The sequence below is a fragment of the Triturus cristatus genome, chromosome 2_2, assembly GCF_964204655.1.
Source record: "Triturus cristatus chromosome 2_2, aTriCri1.1, whole genome shotgun sequence".
In the NCBI taxonomy this organism is placed as follows: domain Eukaryota; kingdom Metazoa; phylum Chordata; class Amphibia; order Caudata; family Salamandridae; genus Triturus; species Triturus cristatus.
The window spans coordinates 1,239,919,667-1,239,946,673 of NC_140582.1; the positions used below are offsets into that span (position 1 = coordinate 1,239,919,667).

At 53.0% G+C, this 27,007-nt stretch overlaps 1 protein-coding gene across 2 annotated transcripts in view; it reads right to left on the bottom strand.

Moving 5' to 3' along the window:
* TTC31 (tetratricopeptide repeat domain 31) overlaps window positions 1-27,007 on the bottom strand; it is a 214,820-nt gene that overhangs the window by 22,798 nt on the left and 165,015 nt on the right. The window contains exon 17 of one of the 2 annotated variants that reach the window (XM_085642905.1): window positions 15,372-15,469. In XM_085642905.1, the coding sequence (XP_085499031.1) occupies window positions 15,372-15,469 (98 nt within the window). Of the gene's footprint in view, window positions 1-15,367; window positions 15,470-27,007 lie in introns of both variants that reach the window. The other variant, XM_085642906.1, reaches the window with a different exon arrangement.

Consider the following 27,007-nt stretch of genomic DNA (forward strand, 5'->3'; position numbering starts at 1 on the left):
CCTCCTACCCTGTTCTCTCAATGTGTTCTTACCCTCTCTACCTGTACCCCTCGCTCTGCTCCTTCTACCATGTTTCCTTGATGTGTCTTTACCCTCTCTTGTACCTCAATGTGATCTTAACCTCTCATACCTGTACCCCATGCTGCACTCTTCCTACGCTGTTCTCTCAAACCTCTACCCTGTGCCCTGCTCCTCCTACTGTGTTCTCTAAATGTGCTCTTACCCTCTCTCATACCTGTGCCCCACGATCTGTTCCTCCTATCCTGTTCTCCCGATATGTTCTTGCCCTCTCTCATACCTGTATCCCTCACTCTCTCCATCTACCATGTTTCCTTGATGTGTTTTTTTGACCCTCTTGTACCTGTACACCACGCTCTGCTTCTCTTGCCATCTGTTCTCTCGATTTGTTACCTTCTCTCCTACCTGTACTCCTCACTCTACTCCTTCTACACTGTTCTCTCGATGTGTTTTTACCCTCTCTCCTACCTGTGCCCCAAACTCTGCTTCTCCAATGCTGTCCCCTCAATGTGTTCTTACCCTCTCTCATACCTGTACCCCTTGCTCTGCTCCTCCTAGCCTCTGTTCTCTTGATGCGTTCTTACACTCTCTCATACCTGTACCCCTCGCTCTGCTCCGCCTAGCCTCTGTTCTCTTGATGTGTTCTTACACTCTCTCATACCTGTACCCCTCGCTCTGCTCCGCCTAGCCTCTGTTCTCTTGATGTGTTCTTACACTCTCTCATACCTGTACCCCTCGCTCTGCTCCTCCTAGCCTCTGTTCTCTCTATGTGTACTTAACCTCTCATACTTGTACCCCTCGCTCTGCTCCTACCCTGCTCTCGATGTGTTCTTACCCTCTCTGTAGGAAGGTGGATATCTGACTATGGTTACCCCCAACTTTTTGCCTAGTGTCTAGCTGGTTTTTCGACTTAGTTGGCCTGAGATCCTGCCATTCAGGGTCTCAGGCTGTCTGCTCTCTCTTTAAAATGGACTCCATGTACCCTAGGTACATTCCCAATTGGTAAGGATCACCTTATTGGACCCTGTACAGTGTACCCTAGGTACCCAGGGCATAGGTGTACCCTAGGCCTCCCAGGGGCTGCAGCATGTATTATGCCACCCCTGGTCTGGCCTTCCAATCAGACACAACTGGCTGATCACTCAGCTGGGGCAAGGTCGTGTAATCACCCCTTGCTTAGATATAGTATGCCTATATCTACCCTTATATATAGACACATGTGTACCTATCAGTCACTCCTATGGCAGGCCTTAACAATCCTGGAGGCAGAGTGCTTGGTAACATGTGAGATGGTGCTCTAGCATGAGCTGAGCCTGTCTGCAGCTTTCGGAACCAAGTCCTTATAGCTGTTCTATGATATAGCCTACCATATACTCTTAAAGTGCCTTATAATCTTAAACGGTTATGGTAACTATGGTTTGGCTTTATCAAAACATGTCGTGTAAGGTGTCTTAACACTTTGGAATAATACCCCCATACCATTTCTGGTGATGAGGATATTATTCCTCCCTTCTAGAGGGAGAGACATGTTAAAATCCTACTTTGCTGTTTAACTCTAACCAAAGCCTCAGCATCACAAAATGGATGCTGCTGCCACAGACACAAGTCTGACCTCCTGCAGCTGGGAGTGATCCCAGCCAGGGAGGCCTGGACAATAGGTTTCCTGCTTGGGGAGGTGCTAGCACCTCCCCAGACAGCCTTTAGTGTATTGGGGCAGGGTGGGCTGAAAGGAATGAGACATGCCTGGGGCACACAAGGTGTTCCTTGCATAGTCCAGTTCAAACCGGCGCTGGGGCACTCCAGCCCCAGCTCTGGCGCGAAACTGGACAAAGGGAAGTGGGTGTAACCACCCCCTCCCAGGTCCCACCCATAAGGCGTGACCTACCAGGTATCCCAGCCCCCCAGATTAGTATAAGAGTGGGAGTTGGGCCTCAAGACTTTAGATTATCCTGAACCTGCAAAAACTGAACAGAAACTCTGGACCTTCGACATTCGACGAAAGAAGAAGACTGAAGAATCTCCCTTGTAGCCAAGGAGTGGCTACCCTGTGCAAACAGGCACCATCAAGAGACTACCCTTTGCTTTGCCCACGTTCTACGAGGAACCAACTGCAGAGCCCGACCAGAGCCTTGACTTCCAGACTTCTCCGACCCTGATCCACATCTACAGCAGAGCTGAGATCCGTGGAGGCGACGAGCGACGTGGGACCGGCTACCTGGAAAAAGTGGCTAGTAACTTACAGCGCAGCTTCTGAGGTACCCTCGAAGTTGTGCACCGGGGATTGAGAAGCCCCAACCCCAAGCACCATCTGCACCGAAGATCAGCCCCCCACACTCCACGAGTCCTGCGTGGGGCCCTTCTGCATTTTCCTGCTTGCCGCGTCTGTCCGGTTGCTTGCCCGCTGGCTAGTGGCCTTTGTGACGACGCACCCTGAAATCTTCTGCGCTGGTTTGGCTCCTCCAGACTGGCTCCCGCTTCTCTGCAAAGAAGAAGCACCCCAGACTTTCCTGGTCTGCACCATAAGAAAGTCCTTCGTTCTTCGTGGGTTCCGCTTGCCAAGGCTTGGTGAGTCCTAGTCCAACTTCGACGCCGCCGACAGCAAGAGCCTTCGTGGGACAGCTCGCCTCCTGGTCCTGGTCGTCCTCGACGCTTCCTGGTCCTCCTGGCTGCAGCGACAAGCTTCACCTTCACCTGCAATCTTCACGACATCTCCTGGTTCCTTCCTGGTTCCACGTGGTCACTGGCTAGTGACCTTGACTCTGTCCCTTCTGCTTGCAGGTTTCCTCTCTTCTTGATCCCAGCCTTGGGATCCACCGGACACTCTTCACTGACTGCCTGTCAGCATCTTTCTTCAGGCATCCATAGGAGTCGACGACGAAAACGACGCATCTTCACCCCTATGCACCCGCAGCCTGTGGGCTAGGTAACTTGGGTACTCCGGTGCTCATCAGGATAGTGACTATCCTAGTGTCTAGTTTTCAAGTCTCAACTTCCTAGCTACTCCGGAAGTGTCCTAAATCTACCGTTCTCTAAACTGTACTATTGCTATTGACTTTTACGCATTACGCGTGAGTGTTTCCACTCTGCACACGAATCCCGTGGGCCTCCCACTTCCTAACTAACGCTAGTGTAGTGTAGCCCCAGCGATTCCCTAGGCCTAGGCCTATTCTATTTCCGTGACAGTGGTTCTTATACCACTTACTTAGTATATGGTTTGCGTAGCCCCTAGGGCCTAACTGTATTACTTACCTGTGTGACTTAATGTATGCTTAAATAAGACTGTGTTGTACTTACCTCTAATCTCATAAAGAGTGCTGAGGGTTTGACTAGAATAAATACACTTTATTTTATATATATATCTGTTGTGGTGTCCTTTCATTTGGTATTCAAGGGATTATATATGGTATCACAGCTGGCTTCACATGCCATTCAGAGTTTAGCCTAAGACTGCTCTTGTCCATGCTACCACTAGGATAGCTGGTCTATAAGGTTGTCTTTACAACCAATCACCATAAGGGTATTTGGACTGATATAAGGTGTACACTAGAACTAGTGACATCATACATCAGGCCAACTTCTCACATTGGTGAGCAGCGGTTGGGATCTGAGCTTGCTGTTGTAATACCATTGTAATCTTGAGATACTAAATTGAAAGATCACACAGATATTGTCTAGGTACATATAACATAGATTATAATACTTAAGTCCTACTGGACTTAGTAGTTGTAGGTTGAAGGGAGTAACACACCCTGACTACAACTACTAGAGAGGTTTAGTAGAAACAACTAGTGTAGGTAGGTGCACACACCACACCCTCACTAGATCATGTCTCTGATTTGAGATCAAGTAGATGCTCTCTCAGGAGGATCAGGTCTGCAAAAGACCCCCTCTAGATATGATACCTTAACATTCCAGGAGATGAGACACTTGTGTACCTCCAGAGGAATAAAACAGGGTGCAAACCCTACCCTCCTTCAGTTAAGACAACTCCTAGAGGAGTACGATACTCTTAGGGCATCTCAGGCAGGTACCCTAGGTACAGAGGAGGGTCTACCCACCACAGAGGAGTCAGAGGAGACTTCAGATGAAGAGGTAGACAGCCAGGGCCAAGTAGGAAGACTTAGCCAGGCTAACCTAAGCTTACATGGGAGTTTGCATGGGGTCCCCCCATACAGACCCCCAAGTAGGCTTACACAGAGAAGCAGGAGGGACAGATCCCCTTCAAGGGAATCCATCCACTCCCATGTCTCTAACATCTCTAATGCTTCCTCTCACAGGGGAATGACTTCCCCTGAGAGAAAGGAGCATGAAGCCAGAATGAGGGAAGCTAATCTGAGGATTCAGAGGGAAGAACTTGCCCTTGCTAAGGAGAAGCTTGCTCTGGCTAGAGAACAAAAGTTAAGTGGGTTAGAACCCACTGGTGGCAGCAACATTCCTAGAGATAGGGATAGGTCTTATGACCATAGAAACCTAAGCAAGATAGTCCCCCCATATCAGAATGGGGATGACATCCACAAGTGGATGACTGCTTTGGAGAGGGCCTGCAAAGTACAGCAGGTTCCCCAGAGTCAGTGGGCAGCTATCTTGTGGCTCTCCTTTTCTGACAAAGGTAGAGACAAGCTCCTCACAGTCAGTGATGAGGATGCAAACAATTACAAAGTCCTGAAGAGTGCTCTGATAGATGGGTTTGGCTTAACCACTGAGCAATATAGGTTGTTGTTCAGAGACACCCAGAAGACACAGACACAGGACTGGTCTGATTTTGTGGATTGTGCCACTAAGGCTTTGGAAGGTTGGTTAAATGGCAGCAAGGTGCAGGACTATACAGGATTGTACAACTTGATTATGAGGGAGCAGATCCTTAGTAATTGTCAGAACCAGCTTCTCCATCAACACCTGGTAGACTCAGATTTGACCTCTCCCCAAGAATTGGGAAAGAGGGCAGATAAATGGGTCAGGACCAGGATTAGGCCTAAAAATCAGGGTGGTGACCAAAAGAAAGATACCACCAAGCCTCAAGAGAAGGGTGGGGATAAAACAAAAGAGAAATCTTCCTCAGGGCCCCAAAACTCCACACAGGGTGGTGGGTCCCAAGCTCCCTCCTCTACCACAGTTAAAAAGCCTTACTGCCATGTGTGTAAAACACCTGGGCATTGGAAAACTGACAGCAGTTGCCCACAGGCTAAAAACAAAACTGTTCCTCCAACTACTCCTGTCACACCACCTATTACTGTCAGCAGTAATCCCCCAGGTGGTGGGAGTGCCCCCAAAAATTTGGTTGGGTTTTCTTGGGGAACACAGGGGGACTCTGGCTTAGCCAATTCCCCTACAGCAGCTACTCTTGTCTGTGATGGTGGCATGGGGTTTGCCAACTTCACCGCCTGTCCCAACACCTTGGGTAGGTACAGACAGGAACCCTACATCAATGGTAGAAAAGCTGAGGCCTACAGAGACACTGGAGCTAGCATCACTATGGTGGCCCATAGGCTAGTTCCCTCTGAGCAGCTTTTGCCTGGTTTCTCATACCAGGTAACTAACATTGATGGCAAACAGAACAGTCATCCCATGGCAGAGGTATGTCTCAGCTGGGGAGGTGTCACTGGCCCTAAAAGGGTGGCAGTGTCTCCAACCTTGCCTGTGGACTGCTTACTGGGGAATGACTTAGAACTCTCAGCTTGGGCTGAAGTTGAACAATACACCCATTATTTATTATTTATTTATTTATGGGCTTGTAACGCGCCGGCATCACACCCGAAGGTGTATCTCCGCGCGGTGCTGTGAAGGAACAGGTAGAGCAGCGCTCCAACTAGAACAGGGTAGTCTTAAGGTGTTTCCTGAAGGCTAGATGGCTAGGGCAATCTCTGAGGGAAAGAGGAAGACTGTTCCACAGACGTGGGCCCATGATGGAGAGGGAGCGACCTCCTTGTCTGGTCTTGTTATGTCTAGGAACCTGAAGTAATAGCTGATTGCTAGACCTAAGAATGCGGGAGGGGCGGTGGTATACAAATTTCTCGGCCAGGTAATGTGGACCGAGGTTGTGAAGACTCTTGTGCACCACTCTATTCTAAAATGGTAGGCCTTTCACAAAAGGGTAGTGGGGTTGTGCCAGCCACAACCCCTGTCCAAGTAGATTTCCTCCCTGAAAAGGTTGGAAGGGCAGTGGTAGCCACAGCCCAGGCAAAGACAGACTTCCCTGTAGAGATTGGCAGAGCTGTGACAGTCACAGCTCAAACACAAACTGAGTGCCTTCCTGAAAAGGTTGGCAAGGCTGTAATGGTCTCAGCCCATACTCAGACTGACTTAGGTGTAGTGAAGCCTGAAACTATGGATCACTCCACACAAACAGAGAGTAGTGGGGAGGAAGAAAAGTCTCCCTCTCCCCAGACATTAGGAAAAGGTCAGCCTCCTCAGGGATCTGACCTCACCCCTTGTGAAGGAACTGCCCCAGAGGTAGCCAGGCCTGGCCTGGCAGAGCCTCTGATGTCAGTGGCCCCTTCCAAGGTGGGACCCAGTCTGGTGCAGGTAGCCTGCCTCTCTCTACCCTGCCTCAGTCAGCCCAGGGCTGCAGAGGTCAGGGAGGCCAGTGGACCCCAAGAGGGCCCCTGTCCACAAGAACCCCCCAATCAAAAGAATGAGGATTGCCTGGCTAGTAGCCCTAGCCAGGTGATGGGTAAAAACATTCCAGAGGGATCCCCTTTACAGGTAGTTAGGGACCTCCCCCAGAGGGATTCTGTTGGGCACAGACAAACCTGGGACATTAGGGCCCCAAACCTGACCTGTCCCTCCAGTAAGCCCACAGAAGGGACCCAGCCTCCAGCTTTAGGTAGCCAGAGGCTGACCCTGAGAGCACAGTGCAACTCAGTGAAAGAAAGAAAGGCATCCATGGTGGAGGATGATTGGAGGAAGCTGAGGCCTCACTTTGAGGACACTCACTTCAGTACTCCATCTCAACACCAGCCTTTTACTTTGCAAAGACACACCCAAGGTAGAGATTCCCTATGGTGGAGACCCTATGATACCTTTAGGATGAGGGATTGCTTAGTGGACCATGAGACAGGGGGTAACCATGCCAGTGCTGGTTCTTCCTTATATGGCCACTTAGGCAATAGAGGCTTACCTTGTCAAGGCCAGCCTTATCTCCTTTCGTTTGGGGGGGGGGTTGTGTAGGAAGGTGGATATCTGACTATGGTTACCCCCAACTTTTTGCCTAGTGTCTAGCTGGTTTTTCGACTTAGTTGGCCTGAAATCCTGCCATTCAGGGTCTCAGGCTGTCTGCTCTCTCTTTAAAATGGACTCCATGTACCCTAGGTACATTCCCAATTGGTAAGGATCACCTTATTGGACCCTGTAAAGTGTACCCTAGGTACCCAGGGCATAGGTGTACCCTAGGCCTCCCAGGGGCTGCAGCATGTATTATGCCACCCCTGGTCTGGCCTTCCAATCAGACACAACTGGCTGATCACTCAGCTGGGGCAAGGTCGTGTAATCACCCCTTGCTTAGATATAGTATGCCTATATCTACCCTTATATATAGACACATGTGTACCTATCAGTCACTCCTATGGCAGGCCTTAACAATCCTGGAGGCAGAGTGCTTGGTAACATGTGAGATGGTGCTCTAGCATGAGCTGAGCCTGTCTGCAGCTTTCGGAACCAAGTCCTTATAGCTGTTCTATGATATAGCCTACCATATACTCTTAAAGTGCCTTATAATCTTAAACGGTTATGGTAACTATGGTTTGGCTTTATCAAAACATGTCGTGTAAGGTGTCTTAACACTTTGGAATAATACCCCCATACCATTTCTGGTGATGAGGATATTATTCCTCCCTTCTAGAGGGAGAGACATGTTAAAATCCTACTTTGCTGTTTAACTCTAACCAAAGCCTCAGCATCACAAAATGGATGCTGCTGCCACAGACACAAGTCTGACCTCCTGCAGCTGGGAGTGATCCCAGCCAGGGAGGCCTGGACAATAGGTTTCCTGCTTGGGGAGGTGCTAGCACCTCCCCAGACAGCCTTTAGTGTATTGGGGCAGGGTGGGCTGAAAGGAATGAGACATGCCTGGGGCACACAAGGTGTTCCTTGCATAGTCCAGTTCAAACCGGCGCTGGGGCACTCCAGCCCCAGCTCTGGCGCGAAACTGGACAAAGGGAAGTGGGTGTAACCACCCCCTCCCAGGTCCCACCCATAAGGCGTGACCTAGCAGGTATCCCAGCCCCCCAGATTAGTATAAGAGTGGGAGTTGGGCCTCAAGACTTTAGATTATCCTGAACCTGCAAAAACTGAACAGAAACTCTGGACCTTCGACATTCGACGAAAGAAGAAGACTGAAGAATCTCCCTTGTAGCCAAGGAGTGGCTACCCTGTGCAAACAGGCACCATCAAGAGACTACCCTTTGCTTTGCCCACGTTCTACGAGGAACCGACTGCAGAGCCCGACCAGAGCCTTGACTTCCAGACTTCTCCGACCCTGATCCACATCTACAGCAGAGCTGAGATCCGTGGAGGCGACGAGCGACGTGGGACCGGCTACCTGGAAAAAGTGGCTAGTAACTTACAGCGCAGCTTCTGAGGTACCCTCGAAGTTGTGCACCGGGGATTGAGAAGCCCCAACCCCAAGCACCATCTGCACCGAAGATCAGCCCCCCACACTCCACGAGTCCTGCGTGGGGCCCTTCAGCATTTTCCTGCTTGCCGCGTCTGTCCGGTTGCTTGCCCGCTGGCTAGTGGCCTTTGTGACGACGCACCCTGAAATCTTCTGCGCTGGTTTGGCTCCTCCAGACTGGCTCCCGCTTCTCTGCAAAGAAGAAGCACCCCAGACCTTCCTGGTCTGCACCAGAAGAAAGTCCTTCGTTCTTCGTGGGTTCCGCTTGCCAAGGCTTGGTGAGTCCTAGTCCAACTTCGACGCCGCCGACAGCAAGAGCCTTCGTGGGACAGCTCGCCTCCTGGTCCTGGTCGTCCTCGACGCTTCCTGGTCATCCTGGCTGCAGCGACAAGCTTCACCTTCACCTGCAATCTTCACGACATCTCCTGGTTCCTTCCTGGTTCCACGTGGTCACTGGCTAGTGACCTTGACTCTGTCCCTTCTGCTTGCAGGTTTCCTCTCTTCTTGATCCCAGCCTTGGGATCCACCGGACACTCTTCACTGACTGCCTGTCAGCATCTTTCTTCAGGCATCCATAGGAGTCGACGACGAAAACGACGCATCTTCACCCCTATGCACCCGCAGCCTGTGGGCTAGGTAACTTGGGTACTCCGGTGCTCATCAGGATAGTGACTATCCTAGTGTCTAGTTTTCAAGTCTCAACTTCCTAGCTACTCCGGAAGTGTCCTAAATCTACCGTTCTCTAAACTGTACTATTGCTATTGACTTTTACGCATTACGCGTGAGTGTTTCCACTCTGCACACGAATCCCGTGGGCCTCCCACTTCCTAACTAACGCTAGTGTAGTGTAGCCCCAGCGATTCCCTAGGCCTAGGCCTATTCTATTTCCGTGACAGTGGTCCTTATACCACTTACTTAGTATATGGTTTGCGTGGCCCCTAGGGCCTAACTGTATTACTTACCTGTGTGACTTACTGTATGCATTAATAAGACTGTGTTGTACTTACCTCTAATCTCATAAAGAGTGCTGAGGGTTTGACTAGAATAAATACACTTTATTTTATATATATATCTGTTGTGGTGTCCTTTCATTTGGTATTCAAGGGATTATATATGGTATCACAGCTGGCTTCACATGCCATTCAGAGTTTAGCCTAAGACTGCTCTTGTCCATGCTACCACTAGGATAGCTGGTCTATAAGGTTGACTTTACAACCAATCACCATAAGGGTATTTGGACTGATATAAGGTGTACACTAGAACTAGTGACATCATACATCAGGCCAACTTCTCACACTCTCATACCTGTACTCCAAACTCTGCTACTCCGATGCTGCCCTCTCAATGTGTTCTTACCCTCTCACATGTACCCCTCACTCTGCTCCTTCTACCGTGTTCTAATAATGTGTTCTTACCCTCTCTCAAACAGTACCCTTTGCTCTGCTCCTCCTACACTGTTTTCTTGAAGGGTTACCCTCTTTCCTACCTGTACCTTATACTGCCCCTAATCTTGGATTTTTATTCCCTTACATTTCTCTCACTCTTCCCCACCATTTTCCCTACCTTCTAATCTACACTTTCTACCTCTGCCACTACCCAGCATCCTGCTGTTCCAGTCTCATGCGGCCCCATCTCCTCACTCTATGAACTCAGTTTATGACACTGTCAGCTCACTATGGAGCTACCTTCTTGATTTGAACGTACTCTTCCCCTAAATTCTTACACTGCCTTCGCTCTCTGTGTACGTCCGGTGTTTTAACATCTCACACTGCTCCTAGCCTCCCCTCTCTTTACTCCCACATTTTCTCACTACCCCTTCACTTCTATTCTCCACTGCCCTCTCCCTGTACTTATACCTCAACAGACTTCCTCTCCCCTCGCTGTGCCCCAGTTCATCACTGTAGCCCAAGCCTCTCACTTCACTTCTTGCGTCTCACCGGGCCCATCTCTCTTCACCCCTCACTTTGCTGCATCCCCTGAACGTGAAACTCCCAATACTCTGCTGCTACTCTGTCAAAGTACTTCTGGCCTCTCACTGCTCTATCGCCACCCTGTCCCTACATTTCAACGCTTCTGTCCATACACCAGAAGTGCGAGCAGAGCAGTGCCTGAAGAAGCAGTGACCAGCATCACCACCTAAGCTAGCAGGAGGCCTGGCTAGGACTTTCCGGATGTGCCGCTTAAGCTCCCTTAGGCACTCAGCACACACAGAAGAGTGGGTCACCGGAGAGACACAGGAGAGGATCAGAGGTTGGCACAGGAGCAAGGTCACCGGAGAGAGACAGGAGCAAGGTCACCGGAGAGAGAGACAGGAGCAGGGTCACCGGAGAGAGAGACAGGAGCAGGGTCACCGGAGAGAGAGACTGGAGCAAGGTCACCAGAGAGAGAGACTGGAGCAAGGTCACCAGAGAGAGAGACTGGAGCAAGGTCACCAGAGAGAGAGACTGGAGCAAGGTCACCAGAGAGAGAGACTGGAGCAAGGTCACCAGAGAGAGAGACAGGAGCAAGGTCACCAGAGAGAGAGACAGGAGCAAGGTCACCAGAGAGAGAGACAGGAGCAAGGTCACCAGAGAGAGAGACAGGAGCAAGGTCACCAGAGAGAGAGACAGGAGCAAGGTCACCGGAGAGAGAGACAGGAGCAAGGTCACCGGAGAGAGAGACAGGAGCAAGGTCACCGGAGAGAGAGACAGGAGCAAGGTCACCGGAGAGAGACACAGGAGCAAGGTCACCGGAGAGACACAGGAGCAAGGTCACCAGAGAGAGACAGGAGCAAGGTCAGAAGAGAGAGAGACTGGAGCAAGGTCAGAAGAGAGAGACAGGAGCGGGGTCACTGGAAAGAGACAGGAGCGGGGTCACTGGAAAGAGAGAGGAGCGGGGTCACCGGAAAAAGAGAGGAGCAGTTTGCAGGAAAGAGAGAGGAGCAGTTTGCAGGAAAGAGACAGGAGCGGGTCGCCGGATGGACAGGAGCGGGTCGGCGGAAAGACAGGAGCGGGTCGGCGGAAAGACAGGAGCGGGTCGGCGGAAAGACAGGAGCGGGTCGGCGGAAAGACAGGAGCGGGTCGGCGGAAAGACAGGAGCGGGTCGGCGGAAAGACAGGAGCGGGTCGGCGGAAAGACAGGAGCGGGTCGGCGGAAAGACAGGAGCGGGTCGGCGGAAAGACAGGAGCGGGTCGGCGGAAAGACAGGAGCGGGTCGGCGGAAAGACAGGAGCGGGTCGGCGGAAAGACAGGAGCGGGTCGGCGGAAAGACAGGAGCGGGTCGGCGGAAAGACAGGAGCGGGTCGGCGGAAAGACAGGAGCGGGTCGGCGGAAAGACAGGAGCGGGTCGGCGGAAAGACAGGAGCGGGTCGGCGGAAAGACACAGGAGCGGGTCACCGGAAAGACACAGGAGCGGGTCACCGGAAAGACACAGGAGCGGGTCACCGGAAAGACACAGGAGCGGGTCACCGGAAAGACACAGGAGCGGGTCACCGGAAAGACACAGGAGCGGGTCACCGGAAAGACACAGGAGCGGGTCACCGGAAAGACACAGGAGCGGGTCACCGGAAAGACACAGGAGCGGGTCACCGGAAAGACACAGGAGCGGGTCACCGGAAAGACACAGGAGCGGGTCACCGGAAAGACACAGGAGCGGGTCACCGGAAAGACACAGGAGCGGGTCACCGGAAAGACACAGGAGCGGGTCACCGGAAAGACACAGGAGCGGGTCACCGGAAAGACACAGGAGCGGGTCACCGGAAAGACACAGGAGCGGGTCACCGGAAAGACACAGGAGCGGGTCACCGGAAAGACACAGGAGCGGGTCACCGGAAAGACACAGGAGCGGGTCACCGGAAAAACACAGGAGCGGGCCACCGGAAAACACAGGAGTGTCTAAAGGTGCTGCGGCAAGGCTCTTCTCAGGCGCCAGTCAAGACAGGATCACGGAGACACAGCTTGACTGTGCATGCTTGTGTGCCCTGGTTGTTCCTAACCTGGTGCTCACTGTTAGCTGCTCTGTCACTCAGTCAGCACAAAGAGGTGCAGTGGAGCACAGTGATACAATCACAGGTGCTAGGCCTGTCGCACAGCACTGGAAGAGGGCTCAAGTATATTCAGGAGATGATCTTAATTTTTCACAATTTGGTGCAGTGGCAGGGCACAGCTTTGTTCCAGTCTGGTCTCTACAAATGGGGCTGCGGTTGGGAGTTCGGCACCGCGGCAATCCATTCTCTCTAGCTCCGAAGGACACTAGGGCCACCTGAACGTCTCAGCACAGAGTCCCAATGTCAGCTATGGAACTGAAGGGGTGGTGTTATTGCTGTGAGTGGGACTACTAAGGGGCTGCTAGTGGTGTATGAGGGCAAGGTCAGTCTTCCCCAGCAGATAGGGAGAGAAGCGTTACCACCTCCAAGCAATGGTTTCCGTCTCGCACGGAGCATCCTTTGTCACTGTATGGAGCTGCCAAGCAATACAGGCCCTCAGAGACTGCCAGGAACCTGCTTTAATGAGTTGATTGTGTGAGAATCATATGACGTTGTGGGGATGCAGTAAAGACTAACAAACTGCATTAGTCTAACCGGACATGCATGGCATTTGACAAGTGTTTAATTAGTTGGACTGGGGGTGATGGAGGTTTTTTCTATGGCTGGGGACAAGGAAGGAGTAGTGTATATGGCTTAGGGGTAGGGTAGTGTGTGTGGAATTGGAGGCTGGGAAGGGGCTGTTGCAGAGGCCGGTTTTAGGTCTCAGGGCTGGAAAAAGGTGCAGTTTTAGGGTTCAGAACTGGGCAGGGAGCGGTTTTGGGGTTCAGGGCTAGGGGAGGGTTGGATGAAGCGAAGTGTGTCTGGAAGTAGGGTCTGGGAGCGGGGTTTTTGTGGGCTGAGGGGTGTTGAGGCCGGAATGGGTTTTTAGGGCTCAGGTTGGGGAAGGGGAAGTTTTAGAGCTCTGGGTGCTTGTGGTGGAGGTGGGTGTTAGGGCTAGGGAAGGTATGGATAGGAGTGGAGCAGGTATGGTTGGTGTGATTGAGGGTTGGGCAGAATAGGGTACCTGGTGTTTTAGGATTCAGGATTGCGATGGGTGTTAGATGCAGTTTGTAGGGCTGAGGGTTAGCTGGAACTCAAAAGTGTCTTATATCACTCCAGAGAAAAATGAGTGCAAGGCCCGACAGTCACCGTCTACTACACTGGTAAGACTCCACTGCTTCCTTTACAAGGCACTGAGAAGTTAAACTGTGAAAGCAAAAAGCAAGGGCTTTACTCGCCTTACTGAGGCAGAGCAAAGTAGACCCGAGCTTACATTTCTTTGGAATCAAACAAAGTAGAGACCCCTATTCCAAGGCTATAAAAGGAGGTTCTAAAAGGGATATTTGGAATGATACTGAGGACATCTTCTGAAAGGCGTCCGTTCCATTCCTTCATTCTCATCCTCAATGAGGATCAATCTTCAGAAGGGCGCCTCCGAGGACTTACCCCAGCAGATGAGTCTGCAGCAACATCACCACAGAGGGGTCAAATGTGTAGCTCTTTTCTAACGAGAGAAGAAGAATGCTGGATGGTCTAGAGAGTTCATTGCAAAGGTAGTGGTATTTTTCAATAGGGACGGCGCTCCTGGTATAAGTGCTTGGTTTGGTGCTAAAAGGGGAGAGGAGAACCACCAAACTCTTCCAACCAGACTGTGGCGAAGCTACAGTACACGAATAGATACAAAACCCTTAGCACACAACATAAATAACATCACAGTGTTCTTAGTGTAAGAATTCAATAAACAATCAATTCAGAAAGTATTTTCTGATGCGAGACTTGTTCTTTTTGGGTTTCTTCTAGGTCTTTCTTTAATAGCAAGAGCTGTGATTCAGTGGAAAAGCCAATGCCAAATGCCAACACGTGTTTCGTTGCCTTCCCAATTTACATGTGACTTTTTCAAGGCTGTATCGGCTTCAATCAGTGTAAATTATGACACTTGTTGAAAAATACACGGATACGGAAGAGTCGGCCTCGTACTCGAGGCTACCGGCGTGAGGCTGATTTTGCATTTCCAGACGTGGATGTGCTAGCCACGCACGATATTACTTACGATTGTAACATACTCCTATAGAGAAATATTACTCACGCCGGAGGACCGTGTGGGTCGGAATTAACACCACACGATAATTTACACTGATTGAAGCCGATACAGCCTTGAAAAAGTCGCATGTAAGTTGGGAAGGCGACGAAACACGTGTTGGCATTTGGCATTGGCTTTTCCACTGAATCACAGCTCTTGCTATTAAAGAAAGACCTAGAAGAAAAACAAAAAGAACAAGTCTCGCATCAGAAAATTCTTTCTGAATTGATTGTTTATTGAATTCTTACACCAAGAACACTGTGATGTTATTTATGTTGTGTGCTAAGGGTTTTGGGTCTAGAGAGTTACCCATGAACAAGACCATCGAATGCTTCATTTACTGCAGGAGGCGACAAAGTGCCATAAGAGCACGCCTAGAAGTACCCCTCTCTCAATTCTTTACTAACCCAACTTCCAGTATACCTAGTTGGGAAGGACTAGAGAGGGCGGAGTCCTTCCCAACTATGCATGCATGCTCACTTACTTTGGCATTTGTCTTCCATGGCTGCCGCCACCCTAGAGGTAGCAAGCAGGGTGTCACTGTGCCGTAAGAGCATGAGTATCCACCCTTCTCTCAATTCTTCACTATACCAGTTTCCAGTATCACTATCTGGGGAGCACTGGAGAGGACGGGGTCCTTACAAACTATGTGTGCATACCTACTTTGCCGTTGGTTTTCCGCTGGTCGCGGCCAATTTAGGGGTGGCATGATCCGGATGGCGCAGCTGCAATACAAACTTGGTTCCCTCTACCTCAGCCCCCTGCAGGAAAACAAAAACATAAAATGAAGTGAGAAGCAAGCAAGAGTTTATTTAACATTTAAAAGACTTATCAATAGGTATGTAAGTTACAACAAGAAGTATAAAATATATTATGGAAGGTTTACAAAATGCATATAAACAAGTGTTTATTTGAAAAAACTGTAAATGACTAAGTGACAGAAGTGCAGAGAAAATTTCAAAGTAATCGCAGGCGAGAGATTATGAGTGAAAGGCAATGTATGTCCACATAACTTATTCAATCACTGACTCAATAGGACACCTGAAACTGAAATCAGTCACCAGCAGATGTTCTACGACTTGTGGATCTATCCATGATAGTCCATGAGGCTATCTTTCAGTGCCCTCGTCAGCATGCTGATATGTTGGCTTGAGACTCGTTTAAAACACTCATAAGCCTCTCACCAACACCACCACAACTGTCTGAGATATTAACTGTGGTGGAAAGGCCTAAATGCTCTTTGGGCAAATCCTTGTGCCAAAAGTGAAGGGGAAAGAGCTGGGGGATATGCTAGATTACAAAAGGACTAATTCATTAAACCCTACAAAAGAAGGTGAATTGTTTAATACCAAGTCACCAGTGGCACACTGTGCTGGGAACACTAGTTAACTTATGCTTTGACTCTACAAATAGTTTTCTTACAGGGTTCCTTAACAGCCTTTAGTAACATGAGGGTCAAAATGCCGGAGTACTTGTAACCATCACCACATCAAGACAGGAACAAATTTCAGAGCCTCACCAGCGTATTACCTGGCTGAAGGTTGTAGACTAGATACAATATCAAACATTGAGTATTCAAGTAAAAAAAACACACACAAAAAAAACCTGCAGGCTGTCCGTGCTAATCGCTTGCAAAATCCCCAAAATGAAAAGTATCGTACCTGGTCACTTATGTGTCTCAGTCCCAGAAGTCTGTATTTGCTGCTTTCTTTATTTCCTCTCAACTATCCTTTTTTGCAATCTAACCAATAATACTGCCTAAAAATACCATGAAATAAAAAAGCAACATCTAAGAATCCTATAAACCAAAAAAATCATCCCAAGCAAGGAGTAGTTTCTTACCTGTAACTCCAGTTCTGTAGTAGGGGTATCTCTGTTATAGTCATAATCTATGAATAGTCCCGCCCATGTGCGGGGACCCCGGAGCAATCAAAATATCTCTTAAGCTGTCCTGCATTTGCAAACCTGCAAAGACACTTAAGAGACAGACAAAAATAATACAGCCTAATAACAACACGGCTGCACTGGCCAGCACTTCCTCTGAAGTGAACACAAAAGCCAAAATAAAGTTTAAATGTCATTTTTATTAACATCTGACATGTTCCTTTATTGTATCACACTCCCTTCACCAAAATCCCTTTAAGCAATAGAGAGGAAGGGGTGGACAGACAAGCCCTATAGGCTGTCATTATGTGTCTGCTAAAGGGATACCGTGCCTTTAAGAAACTCTCCAGAGACCCCCGGTATCCCAGGATGCACAGCCCAAGCAAGTTACTTTCAGTTCTTTTTGAAGGTGTATAACAACAAGCCTGACACTGTCAGAATTACTCCACCGGGGAGGAGGGAGGGTCGCTTATGACTATAACAGAGATACCCCTACTACAGAACTGGAGTTACAGGTAAGAAACTACTCCTTCTGTAGTAGGGGATCTCTGTGTATAGTCATAATCTATGAATAGAATGGCAAGCCCATCCCAACCAACAAGCAGCGGTGGAGTAAGAACCAAACACCAACAAATCACTTTGCAAACAAATTCCTCAGCGAAGCCTGTCCAACCTGCGCATCTGCCCTAGCATCAGAGTCCAGGCAGTAATGCTTTGTAAACGTATGGACCGACTTCCAGGTGGCAGCCTTACAAATGTCAGCAATTGGAACATTCCTAAGCAAAGCTGTAGTAGCTGCTTTGCCCCTAGTCGAATGCGCTCTAGGCTTACCCCCTAACGTCTTATTAGCTTTCTGATAAAGCTGAATACAGGACACAATCCATCTAGAGATTGACTGTTTTGAGGTAGCTAGACCAGTTCTTACTGAACCATAATTTACAAGCAGTTGATCCGACCTGCGGATGTCTTTTGTCTTATCTAGATAGAATTTCAACACCCTACGCACATCTAGTGAATGCAGAGACCTCTCCGCCGGAGAGGAGGGATGCTGAAAAAATGTAGGCAAAGTTATCATTTGATTTACATGGAAATCAGATATCACCTTAGGCAAAAATTTAGGATGAGTACGCATCACTACTTTAGACTCATGGAATACAGTATACGGCTCTTGACAACACAGAGCCTGAATCTCACTTACCCTCCTGGCCGATGTAATGGCCACAAGGAAGGCAGCCTTCCAGGACAAATGCTGCAAAGAAGCCTTATGAATAGGCTCAAAAGGTTCCCTCATCAATCTGGACAACACCACGTTCAATTCCCATGGTGGAGAAGGTCGTCTAACAGGGGGGAAACACCTTACGCAAACCCTCCAAAAAATCTTTAATCACAGGGATTTGAAAAAATGAGGTTTGGGAAGGGCCCTTTCTGTACGCAGTCAAAGCTGCGAGATGAACTTTAATAGACTGAAAATTAAGCCCTGATTGAGCTAACTGCAGTAGATAAGGCAAAATAACATCTTCTTTACAGGATGTAGGGTCAATGTCCTTTGCCTTGCACCACAAGCAGAATCTCTTCCACTTATAGGCGTAAGAAGTCCTCGTAGACGGCCTCTTCGCCTCTTTCAAGATCTCCATACAGTCCTGAGGTAGGTTCAAGTGTCCATACTGTACTAGCTCAGGAGCCATGCTGCCAAACTCAAGGATGAGAGATTGGGGTGGACCATCTGTCCTCCGAACTTCGTGAGAAGGTCCGGCCGACACGGCAGGCGCCGGTGTGGCAAGACAGACCGGTGAAGAAGGTCGGTGAACCACCATTGCCTCGGCCACTCCGGAGCAATCATGATCATCCTGGCTCTGGATTGCGACAGCTTGATCAGCACCGCCGGAATCAGGGGAATGGGTGGAAAGGCGTAGAGAAAGCTGTTGGACCAGCTGATCCATAGGGCATTCCCCAGTGTCCCTGGTTGGTAGTACCTGGACGCGAAGTCGCGGCATTTGCTGTTTTCTGCCGTAGCGAACAGATCGATATCCGGAGTGCCCCACTCCGCGAAGACGTCTCTTAGCACGTCGTCGTTTAGCACCCACTCGTGATTTTCTTGAACGAGCCTGCTGAGTGCATCGGCTTGGGCATTCTGCACTCCCGGCAGATGGGTTGCCGTGATCGTCAGGTTCCTGGCCACCAGCCAATTCCAGATAGTCTGTGCCTCCCGAGACAGCGTGCGTGACCGGGAGCCCCCCTGCTTGTTGAGGTAGTACATGGTAGTAGTATTGTCCGTCTGAACAAGCAGGGAGTTCGTCGTGAAGGAGGGATGGAATGCCTTCAGGGCCAAGTGTACTGCTCTGAGTTCCAAAAAGTTGATGTGGTAAGTCATCTCCGTCTGCGACCAGATCCCCTGAATCTGAAGAGGGCCCGAATGCGCTCCCCAGCCCTGGAGAGACGCATCGGTCACTATGGTCTGGACCGGAATATCCTTGTGGAAAGGAGTCCCCTTGCAAACATTCTCTGAGGAGCACCACCATTTCAGAGATTGGAGAGCGTGTCGGGACAGATGAATCAATCAATCAATCAATGACATTTATAGAGCGCACTACATACCCGTAGGGTCTCAAGGCGCTGGGGGGGGGGGGGGGGGGGCTGTGCCGCTACTGCTCGAACAGCCAGGTCTTCAGCTTCTTCCTGAAGGAGAGGTGGTCTTGGGTCAGGCGCAGGTCGGTCGGGAGGGAGTTCCAGGTCTTGGCGGCCAGGTAGGAGAAGGATCTTCCTCCTGTAGTCGCTCTTCGGATGCGGGGGACGGCGGCGAGGGCGTGGTTGGCTGATCGGAGGTGGCATTTGGGAGCGTAGAAGTTGATTCGGCTGTTGAGGTAGCTCGGGCCTTGGTCGTGTAGGGCTTTGTGTGCGTGGGTGAGGAGGCGGAAGGTGATTCTTTTGTTGACGGGGAGCCAGTGAAGGTCTCTCAGATGTCCGGAGATGTGGCTGGTTCGTGGGATGTCGAGGATGAGTCTGGCTGAGGCGTTCTGGATCCGCTGGAGTCTCTTCTGGAGCTTGGCGGTGGTACCGGCGTAGAGGGCGTTGCCGTAGTCCAGTCGGCTAGTGATGAGGGCCTGGGTGACGGTCTTCCTGGTCTCGGTGGGGATCCACCAGAAGATCTTCCGTAGCATGCGTAGGATGTTGAAGCACGCCGAGGAGACGTTGTTGACTTGCCTGGTCATGGAGAGGGAGGAGTCCAAGATGAAGCCCAGGTTGCGTGCATGGTCTGTCGGTTTGGGTGCGGTGCCCAGGGCGGGAGGCCACCAGGAGTCGTCCCAGGCGGAGGGTGAAGAGCCCAGGATGAGGACCTCCGTCTTGTCCGAGTTCAGTTTCAGGCGGCTGGTCGTCATCCACTCGGCTACCTCTTTCATCCCTTCGTGCAGGTTAGCTCTGGCGGCGGCGGGGTCGTTGGTCAGGGAGATGATCAGCTGGGTGTCGTCGGCGTAGGAGATTATGTTGAGGTTGTGTTGGCGTGCGATGGCCGCGAGGGGGCTCATGTAGACGTTGAAGAGGGTGGGGCTCAGTGAGGATCCTTGAGGGACGCCGCAGATGACTTTGGTGGCCTCTGACTTGTACGGTGGTAGGCGGACTCTCTGTGTTCTTCCGTCGAGGAAGGAGATGATCCATTCCAGCGCCTTGTCCAGGATTCCGACGTTGCTGAGGCGCTGTACTAGGGTGCGGTGGCAGACAGTGTCGAATGCCGCGGAGAGGTCTAGGAGGATGAGGGCCGCTGTTTCTCCGTTGTCCATCAGGGCTCGGATGTCATCGGTGGCGGCGATGAGGGCGGTCTCGGTGCTGTGATTGGCTCGGAAGCCGGACTGTGAGGGGTCGAGGGATCCATTCGTCTCGAGGAAGGTGGCCATCTGCTTGTTGACGGTCTTCTCGATGACTTTGGCAGGAAATGGGAGGAGCGAGATGGGGCGGTAATTCTTGAGTTCGGTAGGGTCCGCAGTGGGTTTCTTGAGTAGAGCGCTGAGTTCGGCGTGCTTCCAGCTCTCAGGGAAGGTGGCGGTGTCGAAGGATGTGTTGATGGTGTCTCGCAGGTGGGGTGCGATGACAGCGTCGGCCTTGTTGAAGACGTGGTGAGGGCAGGGGTCGGTCGGTGATCCGGAGTGGATGGAGTTCATCGTGCGGATGGTGTCTTCGGTGCTGATCGGGGTCCAGGCGTGGAGGGTGGTGGTGGGGGGTGGTTGTTCGGTCTTGGTGTGCGTTGGTTGGTTGTTGAAGCTGTTGTGTATGTCCGCGATCTTGTTGTGGAAGTATGAAGCGAGGGAGTTGCAGAGGTCTTGCGATGGGGTGATGTCGTTTCCTGCGCTGGGGTTGGATAGCTCTTTCACGATGTTGAAGAGTTCCTTGCAGTTGTGTGCGTTGTTGTCCAGCCGGTCCTTGAATGCAGTTTTCTTGGCGGCGCGGATCAGCTGGTGGTGCTTCCGGGTGGCCAGCTTGAGGGTGGTCCTGTTGTCCGGTGTAGGTTCCCTTCTCCAGACTTTCTCGAGGGCTCGGCAGTTCTTCTTGGAGCTCTTGAGTTCGTCGGTGAACCACGGGGCTTTCTTGCTGCCGGGTCTGCTGGGCGGGGTCCTCAGCGGGGCGAGTTCGTCCGCGCAGATGCTGATCCACTTCGTGAGGTTGTCGGCGGCCCGGCTGGGGTTTGCTGAGCTGGCAGGAGGGTGCTGGCTCAGGGAGGTGGCGAGCTGGTCTGCTGTGATCTTGTTCCAGCTTCTGCGGGCGGCCTGTTGCTGGTGGTGGGGGTCGTCGTTCTCTTGAAGGTGAAGTGGACGCAGCTGTGGTCCGTCCATTGAAGCTCTGTGGCGTGGCTGAAGTCGATGTCTGTGCAGGAAGAGAAGACTGCGTCGAGTGTGTGTCCGGCGAGGTGGGTGGGGGTGGACACCAGCTGCTTGAGTCCAAGATTGGCGAGGTTGTCGAGCAGGGTGCTGGTGTTGCGGTCGTTGTTGTTCTCCAGGTGGAAGTTGAGGTCCCCCAGGAGGATGTAGTCAGCGGAGGGGAGGGCATGCGGGCTGACGAAGTCGGTGATGTCCTCGCTGAATTGGGTGCGTGGTCCCGGAGGTCGGTAGATCAGGGTGCCTCTGAGGGTGGTGTTCGGGTCGGTGTGGATCTGGAAATGCAGGTGTTCGGCGGTGGTCAGGGTGTTGTCGGTGCTGGTCGTGAGACAGATGGTGTTCCTGTGGATGATGGCGATGCCTCCTCCCATCTGGTTGGCGGTGCGGTCCCTCCGGACGATCTTGTAGCCCTCTGGGATAGCGATGGCGATGTCGGGAGCTGAAGAGGCGTTCATCCAGGTCTCTGTGAGGAAGGCAACGTCAGGGGCTGTGGCGTCTAGGAGGTTCCAGAGTTCGATGGCGTGTCTGTGGACGGAGCGGGTGTTGAGCAGGATGCACTTGAGGTGGGTGCTGCTGGTGTTCGACTTGGCGGGTGCTGGTGCGAGGCAGGTCCGGATGCAGGAGAATTTGCAGGCGTGGCAGCTGAAGGGTCCGTGGGTGCGTCGTGGTGTGGCTTGGTGGCATCCTGGGAACTCGGCCGGTGTTGAGTGCGATGAGGGTGGCGGCGGAGTACGTCAGGCGGGTTGGTCGGGGTCTTCGTGGGCCAGGGGTCCTGGCGCTGGTCGCGATCCGGTCGCGGACGGGCGCAGACGGGCTTACCTTTGGCGCGCCTTCGGCGCACAATCGGCGCACCCGCTGCGCGTGGCCGCTGCGCGTTCGCACGGTCGCCATATAAGGCGAAGTGCGCGGGTGGGCGGAGCAGCTGGGAGGCGGGAGCGGGGAGGGTACAGAAGAGAAAGGGGCGGGGTAAATGGCGGTGGCGGGAAGCGGGGAGGGAGAGCGGAGGGCGGCGAGGTAGGCGGGCAAACAGGAAGGAAACTGTTACCACGGCACAATAATTACAGAAAAACAAGCACAAATGGGGGGCAAAACAAATGGCGAAAACAAATGGGGAGAAACCAAGACGGCAGCGAGGCCGGCGGCGAGGCAGTTAGGCAAGGCAAAGGGGCACACGCAGCAGCTGGTGGCCGTGCGGCGCGGGGGTGTCCCACAAGTGGGAGGACCAATCTTGTCCTCCCAACGCCCCCGCCTCTGGTCCCATTGATCCTCCAGACATTCCTGCAGAGGCCTCATATGCAGACGTGCATTGGGGGTGAGAAAGATGCATGAAGCCATCGACCCCAGCAAGGAAGACACTGTCCTCACTGTAGGAGAGCGGGCTGAGAGGAGGTGCAGGGCCTTCCCACGGATCGATAAGCGTCTCTCCTCCGAAGAACACACGCTTGCGTTCAAGGTATTGACTGAGGCCCCCAAGTACTGGAGACACTGCACAGGGATCGGCACTGACTTCGACATATTGATGTGCAGTCCCAGGCGATGCAGCAAGGCAGCTGTCCTGTTGAAGTGACACTGGGCTTCCCGGTACGTGGAGGCTTTGATCAGCCAGTCGTCCAGGTATGGATACACAAACACCTTGCTCTTCCGCAAGTGTGCCGCCACCACTGCCATGCACTTGGAGAACGTCCGTGGGGCAGACTTCAGACCAAACGGGAGTACTGTATACTGGTAATGGTTGATGCCTACCAGAAACCTCAGGAACTTGCGATGCTTTAGTGCGATCGGCACATGGAAGTAAGCGTCCTGCAGATCTATGGCGCACAGCCAGTCTCCTCGATGCAACTGAGGGAAAATCTGATGCAGGGACAACATACGGAACTTTTCTCTGCGGATCCACTTGTTTGCTTGACGCAGATCCAGAATAGGCCTGAACTCGTTCTTGTCCTTTTTTCTGACGAGAAAGAACCTGGAGTAAAGACCTTTTCCTTTTTGCCTCAAAGGAACAGCTTCTATGGCCTTCTTTGCCAACAGAACGTCCGCCTCCCGCTGGAGCTCCCGCACCATTGAGGGAGAGCGCACAGGTGGAATCTGTGGAGGCGGGCTGGTGAAACGAAGACTGTATCCATTGCAAACAATATTCAGCACCCACTTGTCCTGAGTTATTGTCCTCCACTCTGCCAGGTAGTGTTGAATACTTCCCCCCCACCGGAGCGGGTAACGGATGAGGGGGAAGTGACCCTTCAGGGCTTCGACCCGGCCGGGCCTTTGTTCCCCTACGAGGATTGATGTTGTCCTCTGCCCCTCTGGCGCTTCTGAAAGGACTGCCTCGGGAACTGTTACTGCTGTTGCTGGGGCTGTAGCTGGTGACCCGACTGACGCCCTTGACCCCTTTGCTTGGAATAGCGCCTGCCCGAGGAGCGGAAGGCCCTCCTCTGCTCCCTGGGCCTCTCCAGCCCCACTGCCTTCATGCGGGCCATCTCGTCATCCGCATGAGACCCGAACAGCGTCGTGCCGGAGAACGGCAAATTGGCAATCTTCTGTTGCGCCTCAGGCTTGAGCGGTGTCAGCCGTAGCCAGGAATGCCTCCTCATGTGTATGCCGTGGCAGTACCCATGGGCCGCCAGCAACGATATATCCCCCGCCGCACTGATGATCTGGTTAGAGACCATCATGCCCTCGTTCAGCACCTCCTGAAAGTCCTCCCTCTTCTCTCTAGGCAGGGAGGCAGCGAACTGTTGCAGGGAGTCCCAAAGAGACCTGTCATAGCGACCCAACAGAGCGGAGGCGCTAGCGGCCTTCATCGTAGTGGCCGACGTGGAGCACATCCTCCTCCCCAAGGAGTCCATCTTACGACTCTCCTTATCCGGAGGGGCCGTGGACGAAGGCGTCGTAGAGTGTTGCTTACGAGCCGCCGACACAATGACAGAGTCCAGGGGAGGATCCACCCTGAGGAACGCCGGGTCCGAGTCCGGGGCCCTGTACTTTTTCAGCAGTCTCGAGGACGCCGGTTTCACCACGGCCGGCGTCAAGAACACCTCCATAGCAGGCTCCTCCAACCCCGGAACCAACGGGAGGAGGGGGCGCGACAGATGAGCCTTATGCAAAGTCTCAAAGATCACAGAGGTGGTGGGAATAGGGGTTGTTACTGATATTCCCAACTTCGCCGCCCCCCTCATCAGCACCTCCTGGAAAGTGGCAATGTCATCCACTGGCGAGACGCGGGTAGGAGGCGTCTCCGACAGCGAGGGAGAGAACCTGCCAGCCTCAGAAGAGTCCTTGCCCCTCGAGCCTCTGGAAAGAGACCGGTATCTCCGTCGTCCACGCCCAGACCGAGTGGAAGATCTGCGCCTACTCCGTGACCGCCTGCGAGGACGAGAGCGAGATCTCTGTCTGTGGGGATCCTTCGGGGGCAGAGTCCGTGGCTGCGGTGGAGATGCAGACCGCGGAGGCGCGGGCAGAGGCAGCGGAGGAGGGGGGGAGGAGGAGGAGGAGGAAGAGCAGGCGCCGGTAGAGGATCCGACGGAAGAGCAGGCGCAGGAGGCAGCGGAGGCCGCTGAGGCCGCAGCGGGGACAGATGTTCCGAAGCCCCATCACTCCTTGCAGGAGAGCCCGCACCATCACTGTCCGGGCTCTCGGCCACCCTTCTCTTCTTGGAGGGCCTGTCCCGTGTTGAAGTCACCGACGGGGAACACCCTCGTCTCCCCGATCCCCGACTGGAGATCGTAATCACTGAGGACGTGTTCCCCGATGTCCTCGACGTCGAACTGTACGTCGACCTCGTCCGGCGTCTCTTGGCCGGTCGTCGCCCCCTCGACGTCGAACGCCGTCTCGAAGTCGAGCGCCCTCTCGACGCCGAACCATGCTTCCTCGACCTCCGGTGCCTCGACGTCGACCTCCGGTGCCTAGACGTCGACCTCCGGTGCCTAGACGTCGACCTCCGGTGCCTAGACGTCGACCTCCGGTGCCTAGACGTCGACCTCCGGTGCCTAGACGTCGACCTCCGGTGCCTAGACGTCGACCTCCGGTGCCTAGACGTCGACCTCCGGTGCCTAGACGTCGACCTCCGGTGCCTCGACGTCGACCTCCGGTGCCTCGACGTCGACCTCCGGTGCCTCGACGTCGACCTCCGGTGCCTCGACGTCGACCTCCGGTGCCTCGACGTCGACCTCCGGTGCCTCGACGTCGACCTCCGGTGCCTCGACGTCGACCTCCGGTGCCTCGACGTCGACCTCCGGTGCCTCGACGTCGACCTCCGGTGCCTCGACGTCGACCTCCGGTGCCTCGACGTCGACCTCCGTTGCCTCGACGTCGACCTCCGGTGCCTCGACGTCGACCTCCGGTGCCTCGACGGCGACCTCTGGTGCCTCGACGGCGACCTCTGGTGCCTCGACGGCGACCTCTGGTGCCTCGACGGCGACCCGTGGCGCCTCGACATCGACTTCCGGTGCCTCGACGGCGACCTGTGCCTCGACGGCGACCTGAGCCTCGACGGCGACCTGTGCCTCGACGGCGACCTGTGCCTCGACGGCGACCTGTGCCTCGACGGCGACCTGTGCCTCGACGGCGACCTGTGCCTCGACGGCGACCTGTGCCTCGACGGCGACCTGTGCCTCGACGGCGACCTGTGCCTCGACGGCGACCTGTGCCTCGACGGCGACCTGTGCCTCGACGGCGATCTTCTCCGGCGCCGGGATCTCGGCGTCGACTCCGTCAGCGTCGAGCCATGGGTCGACGGCGAAGGCGGTGAGTGCAGACCGCCACGGGGCTCACTACGACGTCGATGGGGTGTCGACGTCAGCGACGGCGACCCGGTCCCGGGTCTCACCGGCCCCTCTCTCGACGGCGAACATACCGATGCCGAGGCTGCCGCGACCCAGAGCCCTGGATCGACGGCGAACATACCGATGCCTTCTCCCTCGCCGTCTACGTCGTCGCCTTCGACGCCGAACGCGACCTACCAGCCGGTAGGTGCCGTTTCTGCTCCCTGCTCTGCCCGGAGGTCCCTCCAGGGGCTGAAGCATGGGCGGAGGAGGGGGAATGAGACCCTCCATGCCCCGAAGTCCCACCGGTCCTCTGCTGCTCCTGACCCTGAAGACAAATCTTCTCCCTGTCCCTCAGGGTCCTTTTGGAAAAGTTTTTACAGATGACACATGTAGCTGGGATACAAACATCATGTGGGTCCGTCTTGGCCTTTTTCCTCCCACACTCAGGGCATTTATCGAACAAAGCCATGCTAAGAGTGGGCCAAAACTGCTCCAGGTTGCAGTCAGTAGTAGACAAAGGCTCTAGACGTCGAATGAAAACACTATTTATCCAAAAAATCTAACTTTTATCAAATAAACCACCCAAAAGGGGAGAGCTCAAGCTCCAGGGTCCTGCTAGCAGGAGCCGGAAAAAAGAACTGAAAGTAACTTGCTTGGGCTGTGCATCCTGGGATACCGGGGGTCTCTGGAGAGTTTCTTAAAGGCACGGTATCCCTTTAGCAGACACATAATGACAGCCTATAGGGCTTGTCTGTCCACCCCTTCCTCTCTATTGCTTAAAGGGATTTTG